The sequence below is a fragment of the Dendronephthya gigantea genome, unplaced genomic scaffold (assembly GCF_004324835.1).
Source record: "Dendronephthya gigantea isolate DGI-Jeju-01 unplaced genomic scaffold, DenGig_1.0 000241F, whole genome shotgun sequence".
In the NCBI taxonomy this organism is placed as follows: domain Eukaryota; kingdom Metazoa; phylum Cnidaria; class Anthozoa; order Malacalcyonacea; family Nephtheidae; genus Dendronephthya; species Dendronephthya gigantea.
Window position 1 is genome coordinate 176,168 of NW_021163251.1, and position 24,081 is coordinate 200,248.

The 24,081-nt window shown below is 36.7% G+C and overlaps 5 protein-coding genes across 8 annotated transcripts; 2 read left to right on the forward strand and 3 right to left on the reverse strand.

Annotated features, from left to right (window-relative positions):
- The first annotated feature begins 1 nt into the window (after window position 1).
- On the forward strand, window positions 2-3,561 carry LOC114540560 (endophilin-A2-like). The gene is made up of 11 exons (XM_028560680.1): window positions 2-317; window positions 661-729; window positions 1,144-1,216; window positions 1,519-1,662; window positions 1,781-1,842; window positions 1,960-2,031; window positions 2,108-2,174; window positions 2,262-2,353; window positions 2,456-2,559; window positions 2,673-2,863; window positions 3,105-3,561. The coding sequence occupies exons 1-11, from the start codon at window positions 273-275 to the stop codon at window positions 3,248-3,250; spliced, it is 1,065 nt and encodes a 354-aa protein (XP_028416481.1). The 5' UTR covers window positions 2-272; the 3' UTR covers window positions 3,251-3,561.
- LOC114540561 (metaxin-1-like) lies at window positions 3,550-5,574 on the reverse strand. The gene is made up of 8 exons (XM_028560681.1): window positions 5,496-5,574; window positions 5,197-5,266; window positions 4,925-5,001; window positions 4,753-4,845; window positions 4,491-4,676; window positions 4,323-4,399; window positions 4,087-4,235; window positions 3,550-3,898 (listed from the first exon to the last, which is right to left on the reverse strand). Exons 1-8 carry the CDS (start codon window positions 5,571-5,573, stop codon window positions 3,702-3,704), a joined length of 927 nt encoding a protein of 308 aa, XP_028416482.1. The 5' UTR covers window position 5,574; the 3' UTR covers window positions 3,550-3,701.
- Window positions 5,575-6,842: 1,268 nt separating this feature from the next.
- On the reverse strand, window positions 6,843-12,103 carry LOC114540584 (rho-associated protein kinase 1-like). 3 transcript variants are annotated; one of them, XM_028560706.1, is made up of 15 exons: window positions 11,751-12,103; window positions 10,986-11,046; window positions 10,617-10,721; window positions 10,348-10,401; window positions 10,197-10,273; window positions 9,945-10,046; window positions 9,571-9,837; window positions 9,339-9,457; window positions 8,967-9,241; window positions 8,692-8,727; window positions 8,456-8,496; window positions 8,150-8,381; window positions 7,884-8,014; window positions 7,529-7,666; window positions 6,843-7,298 (listed from the first exon to the last, which is right to left on the reverse strand). In XM_028560706.1, the coding sequence occupies exons 1-15, from the start codon at window positions 11,867-11,869 to the stop codon at window positions 7,187-7,189; spliced, it is 1,869 nt and encodes a 622-aa protein (XP_028416507.1). In that variant the 5' UTR covers window positions 11,870-12,103; the 3' UTR covers window positions 6,843-7,186. The 3 variants fall into 3 exon arrangements, with proteins under 3 accessions (XP_028416507.1, XP_028416506.1, XP_028416508.1); XM_028560705.1 differs by having other exon boundaries at window positions 8,967-9,244; XM_028560707.1 differs by lacking the exon at window positions 8,692-8,727 and having other exon boundaries at window positions 8,967-9,244.
- A 4,250-nt stretch (window positions 12,104-16,353) lies between these two features.
- Window positions 16,354-22,426, reverse strand: LOC114540565 (leucine-rich repeat-containing protein 70-like). Its single transcript, XM_028560685.1, has 20 exons — window positions 22,151-22,426; window positions 20,962-21,033; window positions 20,806-20,877; window positions 20,577-20,648; window positions 20,345-20,416; window positions 20,196-20,267; window positions 20,027-20,098; window positions 19,809-19,880; window positions 19,646-19,717; window positions 19,497-19,568; window positions 19,310-19,381; window positions 19,107-19,178; window positions 18,938-19,009; window positions 18,628-18,699; window positions 18,475-18,546; window positions 18,154-18,225; window positions 17,859-18,061; window positions 17,332-17,595; window positions 16,811-17,086; window positions 16,354-16,657 (listed from the first exon to the last, which is right to left on the reverse strand). The coding sequence occupies exons 1-20, from the start codon at window positions 22,348-22,350 to the stop codon at window positions 16,443-16,445; spliced, it is 2,238 nt and encodes a 745-aa protein (XP_028416486.1). The 5' UTR covers window positions 22,351-22,426; the 3' UTR covers window positions 16,354-16,442.
- LOC114540568 (methyltransferase-like protein 7A) lies at window positions 21,566-24,079 on the forward strand. Of its 2 annotated transcripts, XM_028560688.1 has the most exons (5): window positions 21,566-22,135; window positions 22,572-22,801; window positions 22,874-23,391; window positions 23,465-23,498; window positions 23,647-24,079. In XM_028560688.1, the coding sequence occupies exons 3-5, from the start codon at window positions 22,897-22,899 to the stop codon at window positions 23,841-23,843; spliced, it is 726 nt and encodes a 241-aa protein (XP_028416489.1). In that variant the 5' UTR covers window positions 21,566-22,135; window positions 22,572-22,801; window positions 22,874-22,896; the 3' UTR covers window positions 23,844-24,079. The 2 variants fall into 2 exon arrangements, with proteins under 2 accessions (XP_028416489.1, XP_028416488.1); XM_028560687.1 differs by lacking the exon at window positions 22,572-22,801.
- Window positions 24,080-24,081: the final 2 nt, after the last annotated feature.

Genomic DNA, 24,081 nt, shown 5'->3' on the forward strand with positions numbered 1-24,081 from the left:
CTTGACAGATTGCAACTTTTTGATATGATGCTTAGGGATAGGTCGGGGTACCTGGGAGAACATTAGGTATTTAATGATTGATTGAGGGGTATGAGTAAGTAAGGATGGATATGAATCCATTTGCGGATATTTAACCCAATTTATCCCCGTTTCGTCTTGAAAACACGTCCCAAAAGTCAAAACAGTAAAAATTTTGAGTATTCATGGTTTGATTCAACATTTCCTCCACTTCACGCTAAACTTTCGGTTCGATCTAACTGGTCGTTTGCAAGATGTCTCTTGCTGGATTTAAAAAACAATGGAACAAGGCTAACCAGGTGAGCAAATACGTTGATCGTTACAGTCTTTCACTGCTTTAGCTGTATTCATATAAACTAGGAAACATGGGAATTGCGAAAGATAGATGGGGCCTGCCTTTTGATCTTTAAATTTGTTTATAATTTGAAATCAGCATGGATAATTGTACACAACATTTGAAATCACTTTTAAATATCACATAGTGTTTAATATTTTAGTTTTAATAAGAGAAGAACAGGCGTTTATTGGGGATTTATTATTTAGGATCATGTGAGAATAACAGGAAATATTGTTTGGAAAATCGCTTTATCATTTTATTATTACGATGATGTTTGCAAACGATTTCCGCCTTGAATTATGTAGTTTATGAGTGAAAAAGTTGGTAATGTTAAAGGAACACAACTAGATGAAGAATTTCAAGATTTAGAAAAGGTATTTTTTGCTATGAAAAAAATATAATTGCATTTTTTTCTATGTGAAATATTCGTAATTAAAGTATTGTGATGTGATCATATAATACGTGTTAATGACCATGGCTTTGTCACATGTCATTGAAAAATATTAAAACAATGTCATGATTTTATTGCATAGCATATATGTATGCCTTGGGGGTGAAATTTTTAAGCTCCACATTTTCTGTGTGAAAGAAATGTTTATATTCATGTGAGGGTTCAGTTTATTCATATGGATTCACATTGGGGGACGGGGTAACTATATTGCTCAATGAATAATGAAATAGTAGGTAGTCAAGAAGGTGTTTCAATTTGCATATTGAAAGTTTTTTTTTTGTATAAATGTCAGGCTAATATATATGATTTTAGATCATCAATTTTCTCTTTTTCACAGAGAACAGATGCAACAGCCGCACTAGTTGTTCAATTACTTGGCAGAACAAAGGAATACCTTCAACCTAATCCCAGTAAGAAACTATGAAAGATTTAGTTAGTGATGAAGATTAAAAATTACAGTCATGAATTTAACACCTGTTTACACTTGCAATATTTGCCATAGTTTTTGGTGCAATTTTTACTCTTTTGATAGATGAAAATGAGCAAATAGTTCTGAATATTCTGGTCCTAAAGTGCTTTTACTTGTTTATCTCTAACTTATCCACTGGTTCACATCTATCAAAAGAAGAAAATTGTGTTTAAAATAGCAAGTGCATGGTAAAGGTGATAGTTTAGACCCTTAATTTATTATTTCATTGATTGACTACCACAGATGCCAGGGCAAAACTATCAATGCAGTCTGCAGTGGCAAAGGCCAGAGGTCATCAAGCTCCGACGAGATATCCACAAACTGAGTCCACTCTGGGGGAGGCCATGAGTAAGGGGCAACAGGAATTAGGAGATGAATCTTTATTTGGTTAGTGTTGTGAAATACTTGAAATATACAGCAATATTCTGCGTGGAGGGACATACTTAAAAAGTGTTTCTCTGGTCATGGTGGCAAACTATTTAAGGGGTTTCATGTACTTTATCAGGTGATGCTTTGGGAGAGACTGGTGAAGTTTTTAAACGGCTTGGAGAGATCAAAGACAATCTGGTAAGTCTTCAAAACACTGTTGATGAAATGAATGAAGTCCTTATCAGAAGTATTTAATGTGAATGTTCAAATGTAGTTTCCTCAACTAAGCTCTAACAATATAAATATTCAAAACAGGATGCTGAAGTAAAACAAAATTTTTTGGACCCATTATATCTTTTGGAAAGCAAAGAAATTAAAGAAATAAATGTAAGTAAAGCACTACCTTAGTATTTTTGTTTTGATAAATCCAATTGAAGTTGTTTAATTAATATACTTTCAAAAGCATCATAGAAAGAAAATGGAAGGCAGACGACTTGACTTTGATTGTAAAAAGAGGAAAGGCAGCAAAAGTGAGTCAAATGTGACAATATAAATAAACTTTCTGAGTGTTTTAACCGGAGAATGAAATATATTTTAACCCAATTGCTATTCCATAGTTCCTCCTGAAGAAATTCGTGCTGCAGAAGATAAGTTTGAAAGTTCAAAGACAGTTTGCTACAATGCAATGTTAACTTTAACAGAAGGAGAGGCAAGTTCTTTTCCAATAATTGTTTCAAATAAATTTGAAAAAATTAATCTAATTTTCTAAAATATTAAGTCTTTTTTGCACATTCTTCTGTCTTCAACACAGGATGAACAAATCACGCAACTAACAGACTTTGTCAAATCTGTTATGGAATATCATCAGCAATCCTATGATATTCTTGAAACGCTTGTTTCCACACTGGATGATAAGTAAGTAGGATTGAGATGTTAAAATGGAGACATAGACATCCAGCTACTTTGCCCTGGCTCTGCATATATTGTCTAGATTTATGTAAACTTGCCCAACACATTAATCTGCTTAGGGTAAGCGAGGCGTCAAGCAGACCACGGAAGGAACGACGCACAGAACACGAGCCAAAATGGACTGGCGATGATGATGATGATGAAGATGACAACAGCAGTGGTGGTTACTCCTTCTCTCCTACGCCAGCTAAACGAAATGGTGACAGCACAGCATCACCCTGTGCCAAAGCACTTTATGACTTTGAACCAGGTAGATTCAGAGATTTCAAATCACTATAAAGCCTTCTAAGCCTCTTAAGCATTCAAGACTGTATATTTTGTCTTTAATTGCAAGGCACTAGAATTTGAGTATTCATAGTCTGATTACACATCAGGTTTCATTCAAACAGAGTTAAAAGTAAAATAAAATTCATCTCATTATTCAGTTGTAACAACTTTAAACACACTGACAAGTCTTATTTCAAACACATGCATTCTCTTTTGTATTTTAGAAAATGATGGCGAGCTGGAATTTGTTGAAGGTGATATGATCACTTTAACAGGTCGTATCGATGAAAACTGGCTAGAGGGGACAGTGAATGGTAAAAGTGGATATTTCCCTGTGAATTATGTTGAAATTATCAATGATTTACCCTAGTTACCGTACACAGTTCAATAGCAACCACATGATCATGCATTGCAATTTAACGCTTTTGGGATTGGAATATAATGTATTAACTACATGATTGAAAAGTACCAGTCAATGTGTAGGACAGTTTAGCTTTATTTTGAAATTTCTGTTACATTATGTTATACATTCTTCATTCATTCCTGATCATTTTGCTAATCCAATGACCGAGGGTAAAACAACCCTCTAGAAACTAATTAAACCTGTGATTGAATTTTTGCTAATGAGATATAAAAACATTTGTATGAAGATTTAATACACAATATATTATTGTACCTAAACAGACGACTTTATTTAACTAAACAATCTCAGGATAAGCTCACGATCAAAACTAGAAGATCTATGCTCCCATCTTTGTGTTCCGACCTTTATGAGGAACGTTTTAAGGCGTGTACTGTAGGTACTCTACTGGTACCATATTCTACCTGCGATTCTGTGTAGTTTTTCCTGTTCTTTTGCCCCAACCAATTTCATCAACATGAACAATTCCATTGGACAAAGCATAGAAGACCATTGAGAGCACAGCAAAACCGACCGAGATCACAGCGTTGATCTTGTTCTTTCGTGAATTTTCCTCTTCGCTCTTGAGTTCGTTCGGTGCTCTGAGTTCGGGCGCAACTAAAAATGCAACAAAAATTATTGACTCCTTTCAGCCATCGAATGGTATAAATGCCAGACATAGTAAATTTGGTGGTAGGTGAGGAAACGTAGTGTGATTTGGGGGGGGGGGCATGGTGTGTGATTTGGGGGGGGGCGTGGTGAAAACGTTAGAAAACGAGTTTTCTTGAATTATCAGATAGATATACCTTTAGGAAAATACAGGCGAATGATTTTATCGCAATATTGCTGAAGATTTGGATGCTCCAGGATGCTCGATTTCAGTTTATTTGTCGGTAAAGGTATTCGTAGCATGATGTGGAGATATGAAAACACTTTGGAGTCCAGCGTTGTGGGGCTGAAAGTGAGAGAAGATGCAATGTATAATATATCGTGAGTTTGATCGGCGCTCGTTAGATTTGTGGAGTCGACATCGTTCACCTACCTATCGCCAAAGAGAAACTCCTGGTCACCAAGCATGCTGTTTACAACTTCAAAACAAGCTTCTGCTCTTTTTTGAAGCTGGATTTCAAAGAAGAGGTAACCGAATTAATAATCGGTTAAAAGCGATTCGTTGATGATTTTCGTATTATTTCGTATGAAAGAACTCTACCTTTATTTCAGTGACCTCAGATATGACATCACCTTCGTCGATGTTCAACTTGTGCGCGATGAAATTCTTAGCGTGGTTGAAATACTTCGCGGGAATGATATAGTTGTATGGAAACTTGAGCTGCTTTGCGTAGAAACCGCGAGTAAATTGAGTGTAGTTTTGGTCAACTAACCAGGTCATGTAGAGCTAAAAATGAGCATGAAAATAATTAATGTGCCGCTCAAGAGAGAGGGTAGATCCTGACAAGGATTTCAAGACGTACCAGAGCTGGTCTCAGCATTTCTTCAACGTAGCAACACAGACCAAGAGTGTCCATTTTTTGTTTGTCTGACAACACTTCATCAGTGTTGAAGTTCTGAGAGGAAAAACAAGCAAAGATTGTTGGTAGGTAAAGTTTTTAAATTTTGGAGCCCAATGATTCTATAAGAACTTACATTTTCCTTTAAGTAGTCAACAATATCATCAAAACCACAAAACATATCATCTGTTAACTGTAGGACTGGTAATGTTGCTAAATGGTAAATACCAAATATATTGCTTCAACACCGTCAAACAGAAATCGTAACCAAGTTGGTAAATCACTGTTCATGTGTGCGAGGGAAAGAGTGTGAGAGAAAGAACAGCTGTGAATATGTGTTGGATCATGTGGTCTCTTGTATTCTCAGTTTCTACAGTGGGTTGTTGCATCATGGAGTAACCCTATTACCTGTTGGTGACTTGTACGGGTTATTACAGCAGGTAACTTTTACTGGAAAAACAGCAAACTGGGAATATGCCTAAACATAAAAGTTGTTTATAGAGAGGTTTAAGAAATATAGAACACTATATTCAACTCAATCAACAGACAACTTTCAACCCTTCTTCGAAAAATCGAAAAGTCACTGTCTCAGTCTGTCTCCACTCCTCGGTAAACTCAAGGAGCATTATCAACCATTTTTAGGCAGAAAGCATGAATATTTTTAACGGAAATATATGTGTACAGATATACTCTACACAGCAACATACCATTACTTGCAAACAGGTGGGATCTAGCGACGGTATGCCCCATTCACCGGCCCAAGTTAACAAGTTCGCTTCAGCCATCTTGAAAAAAATCGCACTCGTTTATATATGTGTTCATACGTCGTGTAAGCAACACCAAAGTGATAAAGATCGTCTCCAAAAACGTACGTCATTTTGGTGACGTCTTACGCATAATTAGTGGCAATTAGTTCTTTTTAATATTTCTGGGGGCATAACCGTTTGAATTGGGACACACTGCAGCAGAGTAAATTGTATAGGGTACGTTATTAGCATAATTTTTACGCTCCTGGGAAACAATTAGTAAATTCATAGGAACTTAATTCTATTGTGCCTTTAGGAACAGAGGGGATTACACATCAAACGTCGCGCCGAACGCATCAGAAACAATAGATAATGAAGCATTTCTTGTTTGTGCTGTTGTAGTGAGGGGCGAAGAAGAAGCTAAGAAAGTGTTCGTTTATCTAACTATTTAAATAGACACAAAGCTAGCCTACTAGTTGGAAATATATATACATACACATACATATGGACTATGGCGCACAAAAGGAAGTGAAGTGACGGCCTTTATCAAGCAACGGGTTGAAATTAGAACGAACTTCAATCAAAGTTGACGAGCAAAGAAAGCGGCAAGTGAGTGTTCAACTGTGTATCATAATATTATTGTAATGCCTGTTTTAGACGTTATACTTAGAGCTAATATTCTTGCACGTTTGTATGGTGACATCAAATAAGTAAATTAGCTTGTAGGTACACCACGTAAGTATATATTTAATACTGCAAAGCTTTCGGGCTTCTTTATTGCACTGATGAGGACTCGGGTTAACGGACAGAAAGCCTTGCACTATTAGATACTTACGTGGTGTACCTACAAGCTAATTTATTTATTGAACTTAGAGCTGTTCATAAGAGCCTGGTTGCCCGAGATTTAACGAAGTGTTAGATGATTTTAAGGTATTACAATAAGTCTTGCTGAAACCAAGCAACTGCTTAGTTGCTATTGTTAAGATGACTACACGACATATATCAGGCTAAACGAGATCATGTGAACAGCCTCGGCCCTCAAAGAAAGATTTTAGCTCTTCAACAAATATAACCGCATTAGATTCGGCACATGATAAGTCCGACGTCTAAGGGCCTGTTTAAACACATGGAGCGAGTTATCCCGGCTAGGCGAGGTAAAAAGCATATCCCGTCAAAGGTTTAACTTGATTAGTCTTTCATTATAGACCTTATATCTTATCGCAAGGCAAACACGCACACACAATTTAAATATCACCATAACATACATCATTTAGAAGACCTAAACTAAAATTATTATTATGCTGATTTTTATAAATCTACCTATGTTTTTTTATAAATCTATACGTAAAAATTAAGCACTTTAAATATTAAAATGTACAATAATTTAATATAGGCGTCTGATCTGACGTGATGTGCATGATGTTAGATTACGCATTTAGTGTTATTTTTTCAACCGTTATTTTTTGTTCCAAGGTGCTGCACCCAGAGTATTATTAACCACTGTTTGTGTATTATGGAAGTGGTGACGAGGCTGTGCGAGGATAGCCCATAAAAGCATCGTGAAACGACAAAAGGAAGCCAGTAAAGGTAAGCAAATACGATACGCTAAGGTCGCTTTATACGTCGCTTTGCAAGCAAATGCTTAGACGATTTTAATTCAGGAAAGGATTAAGTGCGTCTCCCTTGTCAAAAGATTGATCGTCACTTAGAAACTTAGATGTATGACTGCGCCAGTGTCTGAGATAGTCCAGTGCGTTTATCCATCTAAAGGAAAAAATATTGCATGCAGTTATAAGCAACAGCGGCATTGGAAATGAGTGCAGAGATTTCATCTTTAATTAAAGATATATCATGCAAAAGGTGTCTTCATCAGAAGTCAGCTTTAACGCTAATCTTAGCCTTCGGCATATTTGGCATATGCCTGACCATCCTGACTTTGCTGTCTTCAACACAATAATCATAAATGCGATCTACAATGGCGCTCTTTCACTCACTTTTGCTTCTCCTCTGAGTCTTTTGCCATTAATTCATATTTTCTTTTGTCAACAACGACATTAAACGAAGCCTTATTTTTGTCTTGTTTTTCCTCTGTCTGATCTTGAACTTCAATGATCATGTCAAGATCAATAAATCTAAAAAGAAAAGACACAATCATCGGATCATAACTTTGAGCAACACTAGGAATTTCAAGGAAACAAAAACTTCTTCTATCACTGAATTCCCCACATGAAGAAAACCATGAATATCCAAAATAATTTGTGTTGAATAATCTCGTAAGGGCGATGTTAGTTTCTTTGTACTGTTGTGCACATTAGTGCAAATCGAAAAGAAACAGTTGTGTAGTTATACCCTTGTGGTGACGAGTTACTGCTTTGCTTATAGTAATAAAGCTTTCCACTTTCGTCAGTTGCGAACCATCTTCTTCGCCATTGATGGCCAGTTAAACCCTTTACTCCTCGTTTACACAACCAGCCACGAAGCTGCGTGAAGGAAAAGGTTGAAACAATTACATACTATAGACGATGTATTTTAGACTGATGGAATATCTGTCAGTGAAATCACAAATAACATAGAAACCAGCCCAGAAACAGTACAAGCAAAATATCAAAACGTACATTCATCTTTGCGAGCAACTCTCTTTCCTCGTTCTTTAGTTGTTTGTGTTCAGCTTCAGACGTACAGAGTCGTATTTTCAAGTCCTCCACGAGAATTTGTAGTTCACTGATTTCCGTCTGCATTTCTTCTCGTTGCTTTTGCAAAGCGAAAACATCATCTTGCAGTTTGTTATTTTCAACCACCAGTTCCCTGTTATCTCGAGTTAAATCCTTCTTCTCATGTTCTAAATTCCTGGAATAACGAAAAAGAAGAAGGCTCTTATAGCTTTTTAAGTCCTAGAAATACTCGACTAACTTCACACTTACCAAACTTGACTCGTCTTCTCTTTGAGCTTAGCTTCCAGCTCCTGGAAAAATGAAATCAAAGTTAGAACAAACGTAGATATCATTGTACGAATCCTAAAGATAGGAACCATCGAATTTAGGATATCAGAAATAGTAATGTAAATAATTTGGTGTGCGACTATCTTTTTCCAGTAGGCGAATGCGTAAGAACGGTGCAATGGAATCCTTTCACGTTGTGCATTGTGCATTCGACTAACCTTCCATTCGTCTGTAGACTGACCCAATGAACTGAGCTAGATTGAAAGACACAGTTAGGAACATGTTTGCGCAAGAGATTACTCCGCCCTGACTTTTTTCATTGAATCTTTTTACTAATCATATAGTCGCAATTGATATTATTTCACGATAATCATCAACATCCTTTATTGATCGATTAAATCACATAATTGTTATCATAAAATATTGGTCATTAAAACTCGATTAGTCATCAAGACCCAATTATCTATATCCTATGCGCGCATGCGCATGTTACCTTTGATGTTTTGCTTGTGACGTTTTTCAAAGTTTCTTTAATTGATGACCTCAAGCCGTTCCGTGATTTAATGTTGTCCAGAGATCCTGTGGAACCGCGAAATTGGTCTATGTCTTCCTCCTCATCATTATCAAATACGTCACTAACTGCGTCTTCATCTTCCCTTGGTATCGTAACCTCGTTCCTTTCATCCTCGTGACTGAGGCTCTTCGCTTTTATTAATTGTTTGTCCTGGGGTACAGGCAGCTCCGACTCATCTGCGACCTTCGTTTGTTCTGCTGTGAAATGATGCAAAACAGTTACGAATTAAAACTAATTTTGTGGCCCTGGTGCCTTGGTCACTGGTCAGAGATGAAGCTAGTAGTTGTCAACCTTTAGCGTTCTCTTTCAGCTGTTCGGCAATCCTCTTTTTCTTCTCTTTCCCATCTTTCCCAGAAAGAGGATTTCTTAACCACTCAAACGAATTTATATCAGCTACGAACTTGGACCAACTATAAGCACATAAAAAAGTTTTCATTTTAAGGTATATTCATGCGGTTATCTTCCGCTAAACTTCTCCAAAGGTTTTCAACACGAAACAAACAGCGTTCAGAACTTTACATACGGTTTTCCCTTTTCCGATTTCCCCTTTGCTGTATTTTGATCTACTGAATTCTCTTGATTTTCCAGATCAGCTCTTGTAAAATCGAGGCCTTGCCATTGCCATGGTTCAATGTCCACCTTTTCATCCACATCCAGTTCATTCACTTCCTCCGGGATGTCTTCACAACTGTTACTGTATTCATCTTCACTTACCTCGGCGAGCTCCGACATCCTCGAAAACTCCTCGGCTTCACTCATGTGACTGAAGTTACTTTGCATGTCGTCATCTCTGGAAAACACGACAAGGGAAAGATATTCTCCTCAATAACAGTGACACAAGTGAGCTCAACTGAAAAGACCTTACCAAGCTCTCAAATCAGCCCCCCTTTCACTTACATTGCACTTCCTTCTTTAATAAACTCGCATTTGATTTTCAGCCCACATTTTGCAGTAATAATCTTCTTCGACAACGACTTAAATTCCAGTTCCAAATCGTGTCTGCAAATGAAATCAAAACTAATTCTCAGCTTGACAAATACAATCGAGATTGAATCAGTGTTTCTTGTACTCTACCAATATCTCGCCGTTTGTGGCTTAACCAGACAAAAATTAAAGAATTTTTCGTATTCACTTTTCGTATTCACTTACGTTTCACCATCCATGCTCACATAGGACGCGATATTGCAAGGAAATATTGCTAATTTCTTCCTTTTTGAACCTTGAATCTGAAATATGGTTCAAAATTTAACAAACCGTTGCCAGCAACACACGATCAGCAGAGGAGTATGATCCTACTCACGTCCTCCATGACAAACATGTAATCTTTTTTCTTGAACGACGAACCAGCCATGTCCTGGAATCAGAGTTGGATTCAGTCTAAAGTCTCAGGACTTTATCATAAGCAGTCGATGAAACTACGCGCGGCTCGTTACCGTTCAGAGCACAGGTTTAAAGTGAAGGTCCTGTGGTGATAATGCAGTACAACTGCAGCTGGGAATTAGTGAACTTACTTCAAATGAGGGCAAGCGAGAGAAACTCGTATTTTCAGAAACCATCTTCTAGTGTTACCTTGTATAGTGTCACGATAAGCTCCACCGAGTATGGGGGAAGCCATTTTGCAGTACAGGTTGACGTTTTCGTGACAGTATTTGGTACTTGAACATTCCATGATGGCTAATTAAGAGAAGAATGATAACGAACTTTCACTCCAGTGGTGACACGAGGTCAAGGAAGAGCAGTTTATGCTAATCAGCTGATACATTATACATGCGATTCTCAAATTCTTCCGGTGTCTTGACAAGTTGTTGCACGTTTCATATCAGTGATCACAGGGAGGAAGTTTCAATCAATTTCTACATCTCGAATATTATGACACGAACTTCTCTTTCTGATGGGAATGAAGCACAGTAATAGAATGATATCATAGCTATTTCATACCTTGATGGAGGACTTCGTCCGGTGACCACGAAACCATAATATATTTAACTCTGTTGGTTTCCTGGCAAACAAACATCAGAGAGGAACACACAACATGATTACCCTTGTCAGTAGAAAGCAAACCTATCGTATTACTAATCCATTGATCTCAAATCTAAACACAACACTACTGAATTTAGCATTTCTGTTTCTTATGCTTTGCATTATCGTTGCAATTTTAAGAGAGCTTTAAGGTCAACTCGTCTAAATAAATATGCTTTGTGTAGGTTACATGTTCTAAATATTTGGCTTAAACTTATAGTTTCAACGTCGTTTGGCCTTTTTAGAATATTTGTAATACAATCTTACTTAGTTCGTGCATACAGTCCCCCATTAACAAACCAACAATTAACCAATCTTGCACGCAATCATGTGAAATATCAAACGGCTAATACTCAATAAAGCACCGAAATGCACAATATTCAACCATGGCGACATAATTAAGTATATTAGTCAGTACGCCAGACAATATCAAATGCGTAGCTACCAGGATTTGGTGATCTAAACTAGCTTGTAGCGCTGTCAAAGTAAATATGAACACCACTAGTTTACCATATTTTTCTTGCTTATCGTGCGTGCCTGTGTCGTGCATGATTCTACATATACACAATGGTAATGGTGTAACACTCTTTCGAAATGTTTACACTAAGTTTTCAACTATAATATAGCCTAATGAATATTTCCTTACATTTACTTCCCGGTAAATAAAAAACATTAAATACAAACCAGTCCTCCTGAGATTTCACTTCAAGATATTCATAGGTAACGATGTATCGGAATTTGCATGCCGTTCGTACGCTCTGTCTGAGTTTGCGACTCATTTTCCTCACCCCAAATCGACTCATTTTTAAGCGTAAGCGAAAACGATGATTATTTAGTTTCGCTTCACAACGTTTGCATTTCTTTTAGTAGAGAAATTTGAATATTTAAACGAGTATGATGAATGAATCGAACAAACTGTTTGGTAACAAAGATTTCATTTCCGCATTATGATAGCTCAAATTGAACACCAGACTCTCCGCTGCATGGGTTAACCTTTAGCCTTTGAATATTCTTTTCCACACATTTTGTAATTTTGATGCCCTGCTGTAAAATAAATCATTTTGGGCAATTACGTCACAGATACATGGAGGTGAGGTTGACGCGAGTGCTATACATTGTAATGCGGAAGCTTTCCTATCCAATCAGATGCCACGGTTTGCCTGACCAATCAAATTAAAGCCAGAGCATTCCTGTCCAAATATCTCTGTACATGTAGTGGAAAACCGGCTTCATTCGCCACTTTATTCACGACTTTTTTCGCGAATTATTATAATATATTTCGTGACTCGTATTCATTCACAATATTTTACTATTACTAAAAACTAAAGAATATTAAACGAATCTATTGTGGTATAATTTTTAATTCTTTTTTAATAATTTCCATGTTTTTGTGGCTACGGCAACTATACACTAGGACTGTTCGACATATCATGTGTGAGTAGATCAATGAATTTTTTATCGTTCTATAGGATGCATCGATTTATAGAAACTATTTATTGTGGTGTTTATATTTACTAACCCCTGGAATCTAGAATTTAAATTCACCCAATTTCGTTAGCTTTTTTGCATTTGCAAAAATGCCAAGTTCTTTGTATGGAAAAATTGTCTATTTTTATAGAGAATCAATGGTCTTCTCAGATTTTCCATCGATCATTCCCGATATATAGTGTCAAAAAATCTGACAATACCATCGCCATGTTCTCTATGAAAACACTGCCATGCTTTCCTACATTTTTAGATTTTTAAACAGCAAGTTCAGTTCGATTTCAACATAGTCCAATTTCTAAAATTCCTGAATGAGTTTAAGATCTTTTATACTTTTGATCTGGGGCATTTGTGTTTCTTCGAAATCACAGTGAAATATGGACAACATTGCTTGAGATTCCCGTCGTAATATTGATATCCACAGCATTTCCATGACGAGCGTCTGTAAGGTCCATAGAAGTCACGTTTTATTTTGTACTTTTTACCACAACAACAAACCTCGGTATATGGTAAATACGAACCATCACCACAAGCTGCAAGATATTTTGTTTAAAGTATTTATTTAGTGCCTAAAACACGCAGTATACTGGCAACTAAGCGAGTGCCAAAACTGGGAGATGTGAGGCAATTGTGCCTACAATACCATAAGCGGAACCGTTGGAATATAAAGAGGTCTTTGGAAGACACTTCATTCACCTCGATTTTTCTCCCGCTTCCACTTAATAACCGCATAATAGCAAAGACGAGTAGCTTAAGAGCCAATCATTATCTACTTGTTTAATGTCAATCTTTCCTAATTTTAAACTGGTTTCTATGTATAGTTATAGCCTTGTTCTATCGCATTTATTGACCTTTTCAGTCGTCATATACTCTGGTATTATCATATGCATTTCACCATGACATAATTGTGAAAGATTTAGAGCTGAACATAAAAAGCAATCCAGTCGACCAAGTGTTATTTTCCCAGCATATTAATTTCAACTCTCGTGATGAAAGAAACGCTTTTAGAAAGCTGTTCCGCATGCCTGATGGTAAATGCGTTAGTTTCACATGGAAACTATAGTAGTTCTAGTGATTTTTGAATCGTAAATACCGACAATGGTTGGTCTCTTTTGTTGCTTTAGAACGGCAAATTTATGTACATTATAAGACAGACTAAATCCAATCATTGCTTTATAGTGTGTTATAGATTTACTACATCAGGCATATACCGTTCTGAAATTGAATTGACTAGATGAAAAAAGGGAAGAAAATTTTGTATGGTCTTTAGCACAACTATATAGGCGCTACCCACCTCGTCTCCATCCAGAATAAGTTCGTTTTCCATTAAGAGCTGCATTGTCTTCACTTATTTCTGATGCTTCAGCATCCATATTTTCTGACGACTCATCATCTTCCATCATTTCACCAAGTTCGTTGTACACAGTCTTTGACTGAACTAATACAGCGAAGAAAATTGTGAGTGGAAAGTCATTATACAGAAAAAATCATCGATGTTCAAGCCTATAAATTCATCAGTTTCAACTGTTGGAACCTGATTTACTCTCTACCACATATTTTCATCCTGATGACAGTCATTGCTTCTATAGGTGCACTAATACACACTATGAAGTGTACTACCCGAACGAATATATAATTATTGCTTTAAGCACCGTTAATATAAGAAACATACACGATCAATAGCATGTAAAATGAATTACATTTGGTAAATATACGGGACATTTGGTTTTGATCCAGAGACTAGAGCCGAACAATTTACCGAGAGGATTTACAGCAGAATATTTGACGAAAGCTATGGAATGAAGAAGTCTATGAAATACGGTGACAAATAAGAGTCCTTACCTGATGTAAATGCAAGAAATACTCCAAAGGAAAACAATAGCATGAAAATTCTCGCCATCTTTGATTTCCGGCAAACAGTTCCCTTGTTATTTGCTAGCTCAGATGATTAAACGATGGTGAACTAGTGAACTATACACAAGATATTGCAAACCAGCGCTCTATATATATTGAGTTCACACCCAGACGTGAAAACAAAGAGATCTATCAATTTTCTAGGTCTTAGCATAAAATCTTGACAATTATGGGCAGTATCAAAGGAGTGGAAATTAAGTTCCAAGATCAAAGACTATCGAAAATAAGTGTATACTTGTCTAAGTGAATGACAGAGAAAACTTAGAGTCAAACACGATACCATTTAATTCCTTGCCTAAAATGCTATCGATGTTGATGCATTAACAACCATGAAAGAAAAATATGTTTAGTAGATACTGGGCAGAGTCATTTTAGTTTATTCACGACAGAAAAGGCAAAATCGTAATTAGGGTTGGGATTGACGATACAATGGCTTTCAAATTGGCTCCCTCAGCTTGATGAAATACTGGATTGATTCCTTTAAAACGATTGGGCTGTCTAGTTAAAGTAGTTGGCTATAGCAATTAGGATTTCCAGTTAATTTCACTGAAGAGTTCCCACGTTAGTCACATGAATAATTGGATACATGAATGTGTAACATTCTAATAAAAAAGGATGAAAGATTTATAAGATGCAAGTCTACGCGAGCAACGGTTGCCAGGCTGGATTGGTCTGAAAGATATATAGTTTCTTACATTACCTTGGGGATAAATTTTGTCAAGAGTATTTTCATCTAAAATCCGATTAATTAATTACTGCAAGGTTACATGAGCTACTAGTAGATTTATAGTTGAAACACATTTATTGAATTACTTGAATACTTTGAAACTTTCAAATAATGTAATAAACTGTGTGAAGATTAAAACAGTTTCCAACAATTAACCTTCGAGAGAATATTTCCTACATATTCTTCTTGCTGTTAACGCGGAAATCCTTCAGCAGCAAAATAGAGAAAATCTCCCGGAATTTCGTTTCAGCTTTGAAATATGACAAAAATCTAGACCTTTCCACTTCACTCTCCAACATCAACATCAAGTCTAGCGGCCTTAATGCCGGGCAACTATTTCAATTTCCTGTTTTTGATATTGTTTTATGTCGGTTTTTTCCATCATGCAGGAGATGGCATTGGTGATTTTCGTACCATAAATGACCCTGACGAAATTAGGGACACCGGAACTGCGCGGGGCGGGCCCTTCTTGCCTGTTACCAGCAGGGAGAAAGGAGAAATGGATGATCTTCCATTTTAAAAAAAGTGCTTGCAATTTGGTTAAAAACAAAAATGCGGTTAACGAGCTTAAAAAATAGCAGATGCGCGCTGTAAATCTTCCTTCAACCAAGTCAAACTTTGCAGTCGTCTATCGGAAGTATCACCATAGTTTTGATACTAGGTATATCTAATTCCTCTGTGAACGGGCTTTCAGAAGATCCTGGCTTCAGAAGCTTGAAAGTATTCCCTGTTTACGTCATAATTTACACATCAATCTCTCTTCAAATGAAGTGCATTCTCAAAGAATTTGAAGAGCTCTTTGATTGAGCTCTTTTATTTTCTTTGCCACTTCGATATATCATTCGAGCGTCTTTATAACAATGGCTAATATTGGCATTCATACAGTAGCTAGCAATATATTTAACTGTTATTGCATGTGGTTTATTTTAAGTTGTTCTGTGTGTTCGCGATATTGCTTGTTTTTCCTGTGTCGTTTCTTTTAACAGACACACGAATACACATTATTACTAATTTTTTTTATTACAAATATTTATGAAAAGAACAGAATGATTTCGATTAAAAAAACTTTATTGAAGTGTGTGGTCCCTACTCCTGAGCAGCGACCATATATTTATTACTTTATAATATCAATGAAGATGTACAATTGATTTTAAGGGTCGTAACTTCAGTACTACCTGCATTATATTATTTTCTACAATAAACGACTGTCTTTGCAGTATACCAACTAGGTCATCTTAAAATATTTTATGTTATAAGGTTTGTCTTGTTGTCGGAACAGTATCATTTCGAGATGATGATATGGTGCTAATATCATTATTTTTATCAATATCATCATTATCATCGTCATCACTACCATCATCATCATCGTTATCACCACTACCAGATCCCGAACCAGATACATCAATATCTTTCTCCGTTTTGTCCGTTCCACATTTCATAATCTGTCCCTGATTCACGTCCTTTCCTGCGAAGATACATTCACAATATTGCTCAGGAAACATATCAAAGACTTCGTGCACTTAACCACCGCGTTTGAGAAATATTTCTATAAAACAACCGAGCTATACTTTGCTACACTAAAACACAATCCAGTCATAACATAATCCACAGCAAGTACCTTTTCTTACGACGACTTGCGCTTCTTTTGATATCGAGGCAAGCTCGTTCACAGCTATACATGAATAGAGGCCTTCGTCCGAGAGACTCGCATCTGTTATGATCAACGAACCGTGAATGGTTTGAAATACTCGTTCATCATCAAGGTTCACTGCTTCATCATATTTCCTCCAAATGATTTTCGAAGGAGGCTTAGATATGGCTTTACAAGTTAGAATGATTTTCGAGCCTTCGAATGCCTCAACTGATTCAGGACTGGAAGTAAAATAAGGTTCATCTGCAAGAGAGATGGAGTTAGCTTACTGATAGATCCTTCCTGGACCTCTACGAAAAACAGTTTAGAACTGATAGAGCTATCCATGCAGTATAAATAAAGTTAGTTTAGTTTAGATTTCCTCTTGTAGTAACACTGGATCAATAAGAGATGATCCTTACTGGACCTCTAGGAAGAACAGTTTAGAACTGATAGAGTTATCCAGTGTAAACAGGAGGTAAAACTACCCTAGTGGTGTAATTACTTACGTCCAACGGTTAGTGATGCCGTTGCAACTGCAAAACTTTTCTTATTTTTTGCAGCGCAGATATACGTTCCTGCATCAGACCGCTGGATATTTCTGAGCAGAAGCGTGCCAAACGAGCTGACGTGAGCATTTTCTTGGTTTACGATTCTTGAACCATTCCTGTACCAGATAAACTCCACTGCAGGCGATCCAGTACAATGTATAGAGACCAACCCATTTTCACCAACTGTGGCTTTGGCGGGTACAACTTTAACTTCAGGATCATCTAAGAGATTTTGGTGGAAATGGCATTTCAAACAGGTTAGAATTTTAGATTTTAATATCAATGACTATGAGGAAAGTAAAACGCAAATTAAAATCGCGAGGGTCTTTGAAGTCTAAGCCAAAATTCCGAGCATTGAAAATGAATAATAGACGCAAATGATTTAGTTTTAATAAGCACTTATGCAGAGTCTACTGAGGCTTCTTCCTAATTCACATGCACTTGTTCTAAAAATCGAGGAGTAGAGTCGCTTCATGAAAACCTACGGCACTTCTCCAGGTCTTCCTTAGTCAATGTCTTTATCATCGTTCCTCGCAGTCCTGGTGGGTTATAGCAAGAAACTTGCATTGCAGCGTGCTTTGTTAACCATCTTTTGAAATACATCGCATGACAATCACAGAACAGCATGTTTCCTGTAATATTTCTATATCTTTCTTGGATTCTAAGCGAGATTGGCAAGTCCCAGGCTCTAAAGAGAAAAGCATTATAGGATAGTCTTGAATATTAAGTTATAAAAAATCCTCCAACTATAAGCGAAAAGTTAATATTCAGTTCACTTACATAAATCGCAGGAGAGGATTCCTAACAAAAGCATTGTTTGCCACGTAGGTAATTTGATTAAAATACAGATATCTGAAATTGAATGTAGCATGTAATAAGAATTTGAAGCGCAATACAGCGACGGGGCTACTTTAATAACAGGGGGAGGGGTTATTCACATATCTTTGCCCCTATATAGTACGTAAATACTGTACTCATGCGCAATAATTTCCAAAGGAATTAACAATGTAGAACAAAAGGAATTAACAATGTAGAACACAATCCACCCCCTAGAATCCACTGGGCAAGCTTAGTTAACTGGATATAAATATGAACACATACAAATCCAATAAGGATGTAAGTCCCGACAGGGTTCCTTTTGAAATTCGCGTGAGTCTATTGGAATCTAAATATCTGAGAAAGAAGTTTTTCCTTTCAATCCATTAGCGTTCAGTAATATATACCCAGGTGTAGGAAGACTTTATATGCACTTACAGTGTTGTTAGTTTCTTTAATTCTTGAAAAGCGTTGTCCTCAATTTCTGAAATCATGTTCAAGCCTAAATGCCTATGGGATATTTTAAAATGTAAAGACTTCGAAAGTGCAGAAAGCAACCTCGACGTTTGAAGTTTCTTTGGGTTTTTTTTTTAAAAAACCTATATAACTACATTCAGTCATTAATTCATAGACCGCAAATATAGAGTTCATAATTTTTTTATAGCAACGCTATTATGTATATTCATGCATGTATTCAGACTTTTAAGTGAAAAAAACATGGTTATTATATAGTGATAAGTTTGCTTACAGGTCAACCAGATTTTCTAAGCCAAGGAATGCATCCTTCAGGATAATACTAATATTGTTTCTGTAAAGATACCTACATGGGTAAAAATATCAATAGACCAAGTTGTATCGAAATAAATGTCATCATGCTGTCAGTTATGAGATTGATCAATCTAAGGAATTCAACTTACAGCGTCCGCAAATCTCGTAAATCTAAGAAACTTTTTGAGTCAATATGTGCGATTTCGTTGGCTTGAAATTCTCTGTAAAAATGTTGTGAAATATTTGATGGATCGATGATAGATTAATCTAACTGTATACAGCATCAAATCTTCACGTTTTCACCTTCAGACTGCGATATTATTTAACACTGAATTATTTTACAATTACTCACAAAACTCGCACCGCTCTGAGGCCAGCAAGCGTTCCTCGCGTAATAAGATTCAACCTATTATTGTGCGCAGATCTAGAAAACGACAGATACATGAAAATCAATTGTTAACGCCGGATACGCATTAGGCATTACATACGCGCTTATAAAGTGTTGGTGAAATTTATCAAAACGAATTTTCGTGGTATACATAAGGTTAAGCTCTTGAAGGCGGAAGAAAGAACCAGGGTCGATTGTCTTGATGTCGTTGTGGTAAATATGACTGCAAATAAAAAGTAATATGCGCTGTAGTTAACTCCATCACGTCTTACTTGGCATATGTGTCAAATCGCGACTTACAGTTTCCGCAAAGATACTAAATCAGCAAACATCCTCGATGTCACTCTTTCAAGCTTGTTGTTATCTAAATATCTGTAACCATTGACAATGTAGTACGACGGTCATTTTTAAGAATAATGTACGAAAAACACAGATGCTTGCCGTATAAAAATAACAGACTTACAATTCTGTGAGACCTGAAAGACCTTGGAATGCTTCATTCTCAATCTCGCTTATTCGATTAAAACCTATTATCCTGGGACAAAATAGAGACGAAACGTTAGTTCCAAGATTCCTAAGATCATTCAACACTCCTTAACGTGCTGGACCTTTATTTTCATTTTCTATAAGAACGGTTGCATGCATACATTTGAAATTTTACAAAGTTCGTTGCACACTTACAACGTTCGTAGGGATGATAGCCCCTGGAACATACCATTTGTCAATTTCGTTAAGTTATTCCGGAAGAGGAATCTTAAAAGAGACATGGTTACATTCTAAGGTTAATCTTAAACATGCATGCAATAATCCTGTACATAAACATTGCATTTGCTGCATGATTTTCACTTACAATGACTCTAGTTTTACGAGTGGGGCAAATGTTCCTGGTTCAATGTATTGAATGTCGTTATCTCGTAGTGATCTAGAAAGAGATCTGTATGGTGACCTGCGATACAAACGGAGCGTGCATTTTACGGCCGAAATACTAGCTATACTTACAAAAACTCTAAGGATGAAAGGCCTACAAATGTTTGCGTGTTCAGACTTCGGATTTTATTTTGGTAAAGATATCTATGAAAAAAAGAGATTATTCAGTAAACATGGCTTCAACTCAGCCCCGTTGCTTCGTAATTGACGTAATCTCTGAACTAATACACAGTAGCTATATGCAGTAAAGTTATTCTTCATTTTCTTAAATATCTGTTTGGAGTTGCATTATCATGTGACTTACATTTTTTTCAAAGACGAAAGATCTTTAAATGTGCCATTGTTGAGTTCTGTTATTTGATTACCAAACAACGACCTGGATGGTAGATAATGCTATAACTTCAGTTTATATTGGAAATTTTTACACTCTATTTTTCGAATAGTTCATAAAACAAGTACTCAACGAACTATAAAAGCTAGGAGGATCTTCATGAAGTGAAACTGTTCTTTATTCATAACTACACATTACTTACAGAATTTGCAAGGTCCTAAGTCCTTGAAATGCCTCCCAGTGAACTCTCCAGATACGGTTCCTGTATAAATATCTGGAGAAAATATGTTTTAAACGAAGACTTGTATTATTTTTTTAATTTACGGGTGCTGAACTGAAAGTAGGATGATGAACTTACATATTTTGAATCCTTTTCGTCCGAGTGAAACTTCTCGGTAAGAGCTGGACCATTTGATTGTCTGACATTACTCTGCATATAACCATATATCATGTTATTCTTCAGTACATACGACAATATATGCACTACTTTTGCAACACTAATATAGCACTATAAAACACTAGCTATAGAGCACATATACTAGCTACTTTCTTTTTATTACATTACCATAGAGATACAGTGGCTGTGCCATATAACACTATAGAGAATGCGCACTAATATACAGTACTATGGGATGCTATGCACTAAAAGAGTACTATACAACAAAATGAAAGAAAATGGCAAATTTCGGGTGCGATAATGGCACTCCTGTACGCATGGAAACCAGTTTCGCCGTCATCCGGATCTCAACTCCACAAACACGCCATTTCCGGTAGTTCGATTGATGAAAAATGCAGGATTATTTAAATCTAAGATAATATTGGCATGCAGGCAAAATCCAAAGAGAGGATAATGGAGCTTGTGTGGGATTAAGAAAGGATAATATAATTAATATTCCTTGTACATGAAGGATTAAATTTCACGTGGGGATTATTGAGCCATTGTAAGTTTGTAACTACTGCTTTTTATTACTCTCGTTAACCAAAATGTGAATGGATTGAGTCTTCATCACATCTGAGTTTCATTATCGTAATCCGTGAATTGCATTTTTGTTTCTATGTCTGGATTTCTTCAGACAGTTCTTTTTGATGGATTGCGTGTGTATCTTGAGTATAAACTGGATTTCAAATACGAAATAAATCTCGCCCAACACATGCAAACCATTGTCATTGAGACAACGCTGAGTTTACTTTGTAGATTGATGACATGATATGGGTTAAATCCCCATGAATAGTCATGAACTATGTGAATATGAATATATTTTCATTCGTATGAATTGCTATTGGTTGCTTGGCGAAAATACAATGCCCTACACATGCCATAGGGGAAGTCTAAGCATTGCAGGATTTGCATAAGCCCTCTAAGTGCTCTAACACAAACACCAGTAACAACTCTGGATGATACACCAGACAATGTTACATTCAACAGGAACTTCACAACATTGAAATTCAATACTCTGTTAAACGTCGACGATAGCTTGAGACAACGCTGGTTATATCGCTGACTGCACATTCAATAAACGTCATAAAACAAGGTAAATAATACTCACAGGGTTACTATATTCTTCTGCAACGATGGCAGATCAGTGAGCCTTTGGTTGCTACAGTCGACGTCCAAACCTTTCGCAGCATTAGATCTATAACACTTACAGTTTTGAGGACATTTTTTGATTCGTTGTTGTGCGCTAACGCATACAAGATAAACAACACTCGACAGCAGCACTAGTGATAACGGCAAGTTTTTTAACATAATTGTATATTGAATGACCAGACTACGTTGTTTGTATCTCACGACAGTTACTCGTTTATCCTAACTGAATGAGATCTTTAGCTGTGTCTTAGCGGTTGACATATGATATAGGAAGCAATTACCGAGAGTCCTATTCCTTAAATAGATAGCTTTCCATTCAAAAGGCCCTCTTCTGTGAGTTAGCAGTCTCATGAATCGTTGACCTTTCCTTTTATCGTTAGGCAACAATACAAAAAAACATATCAATCTTTTCTCTTCCAATGCGATTGCTTTACCGCAATTCCAATGCATCTGGGCCTGTTCCAAGGCAAGAAATATATACGTGATCTCTGATTTCACTTGGATTATCTTAAAAACTGCGGACTGCGAGGGCTAAATGTATTCTAACTACATGGGTGGTTGGATATGTTATGAAATCTTCTCCCGGGTCGTTCTAATGGGATTCCCAAAGGTATTGTAAGAATTGGCCGCGATGACAGAAAATAATTTGTATCATTCAGACCCTCTAATCCTGTGATTACAGCTTGAACAATATTCTCTCCAAACATGCTGTCCTACTCTACCTTGCTGTGGTGTGCACTAATCATAATTGTCGTTTTTGCGACAAGAAAACTAATGAAGCAGATTGTGGCTGCAATGATGAAGCCGGTTTTTGCCGTCATTATGTATTTCTTCACCAAAATTTATAATCGAGAAGTTGGATTTAAGAAGAAAAAGCTTTTCGAAACGATGGAAAAACATTTGGAAGAAGTGGAAGGCGAGGTGCTCGAAGTTGGTGCTGGGACTGGAGCGAATTTTGCGTTTTACCCACGTGGGTGCACAATCATTGCCGTGGATCCTAATCGCTACATGAATTACTATCTTCAGCACACAAAGAAGTTTTATCCTCACGTTCAATTGAAAGAGTATATCGTAGGCTCAGCTGAGGATATGAGAAAAATAGCTGACCATTCTATGTCTGTGGTCGTCTGTTCATTAGTCTTGTGCTCTGTAAACTCGGTGGAACAATCTTTGAAGGAAATCATTCGAGTTTTAAAACCTGTAAGTACACAGTGTAGGTCTTCGCAAACATTCTCGTGAAATTCTTCATACGGCTTCATCTTTTTTTCTTCAGGGAGGAAGATTTTATTTTCTAGAGCATGTAAAAGGTATGTCCTTCACCGTAACGTTTTTAAATTTCTCTTAACTTTGTCATTCTCTAATGTTTTCTGACGGCCTTGCTCATCTGAGAAACGACCGGTGGGCTTTCCTGTTATGGAGTTGAGATGGTTCCATTGAAATGGTTTTGTTCTATAGGTGAAGGATTCCTGCTGACACTTCAAAAGTGGAATCAGCCTTGGTGGTTTTATTTCGGCGATGGGTGTAATTTGATGCGTGATACGGAAAGCTCTATTAGAAAGGCTGGTTTTAAGTCTGTCAAATGTGAAGCTTTTGATGCTAAAAATGTTGGACCGTTTATAAAACCACATATCATGGGCTATGCGGACGTTTAAACAAAGTGCATGTGCATGTGTGATAAAATTGATGGTAGTTAAAAATTATTTTAAAATTATAGATTTATGATAAGTTTTTTTCAAGATGTTGACGTTTTCCTTCATGGATATCAATGAGGACAAATGAAAAGCGATAAGATTTCTCACGTAGATTTGCTCTCTAGAATTATGACTAAAATATATTATTGTGTATGCTTTGTCGAGTGTGCGAGACTGATTTGCAGGACATAGACGAATC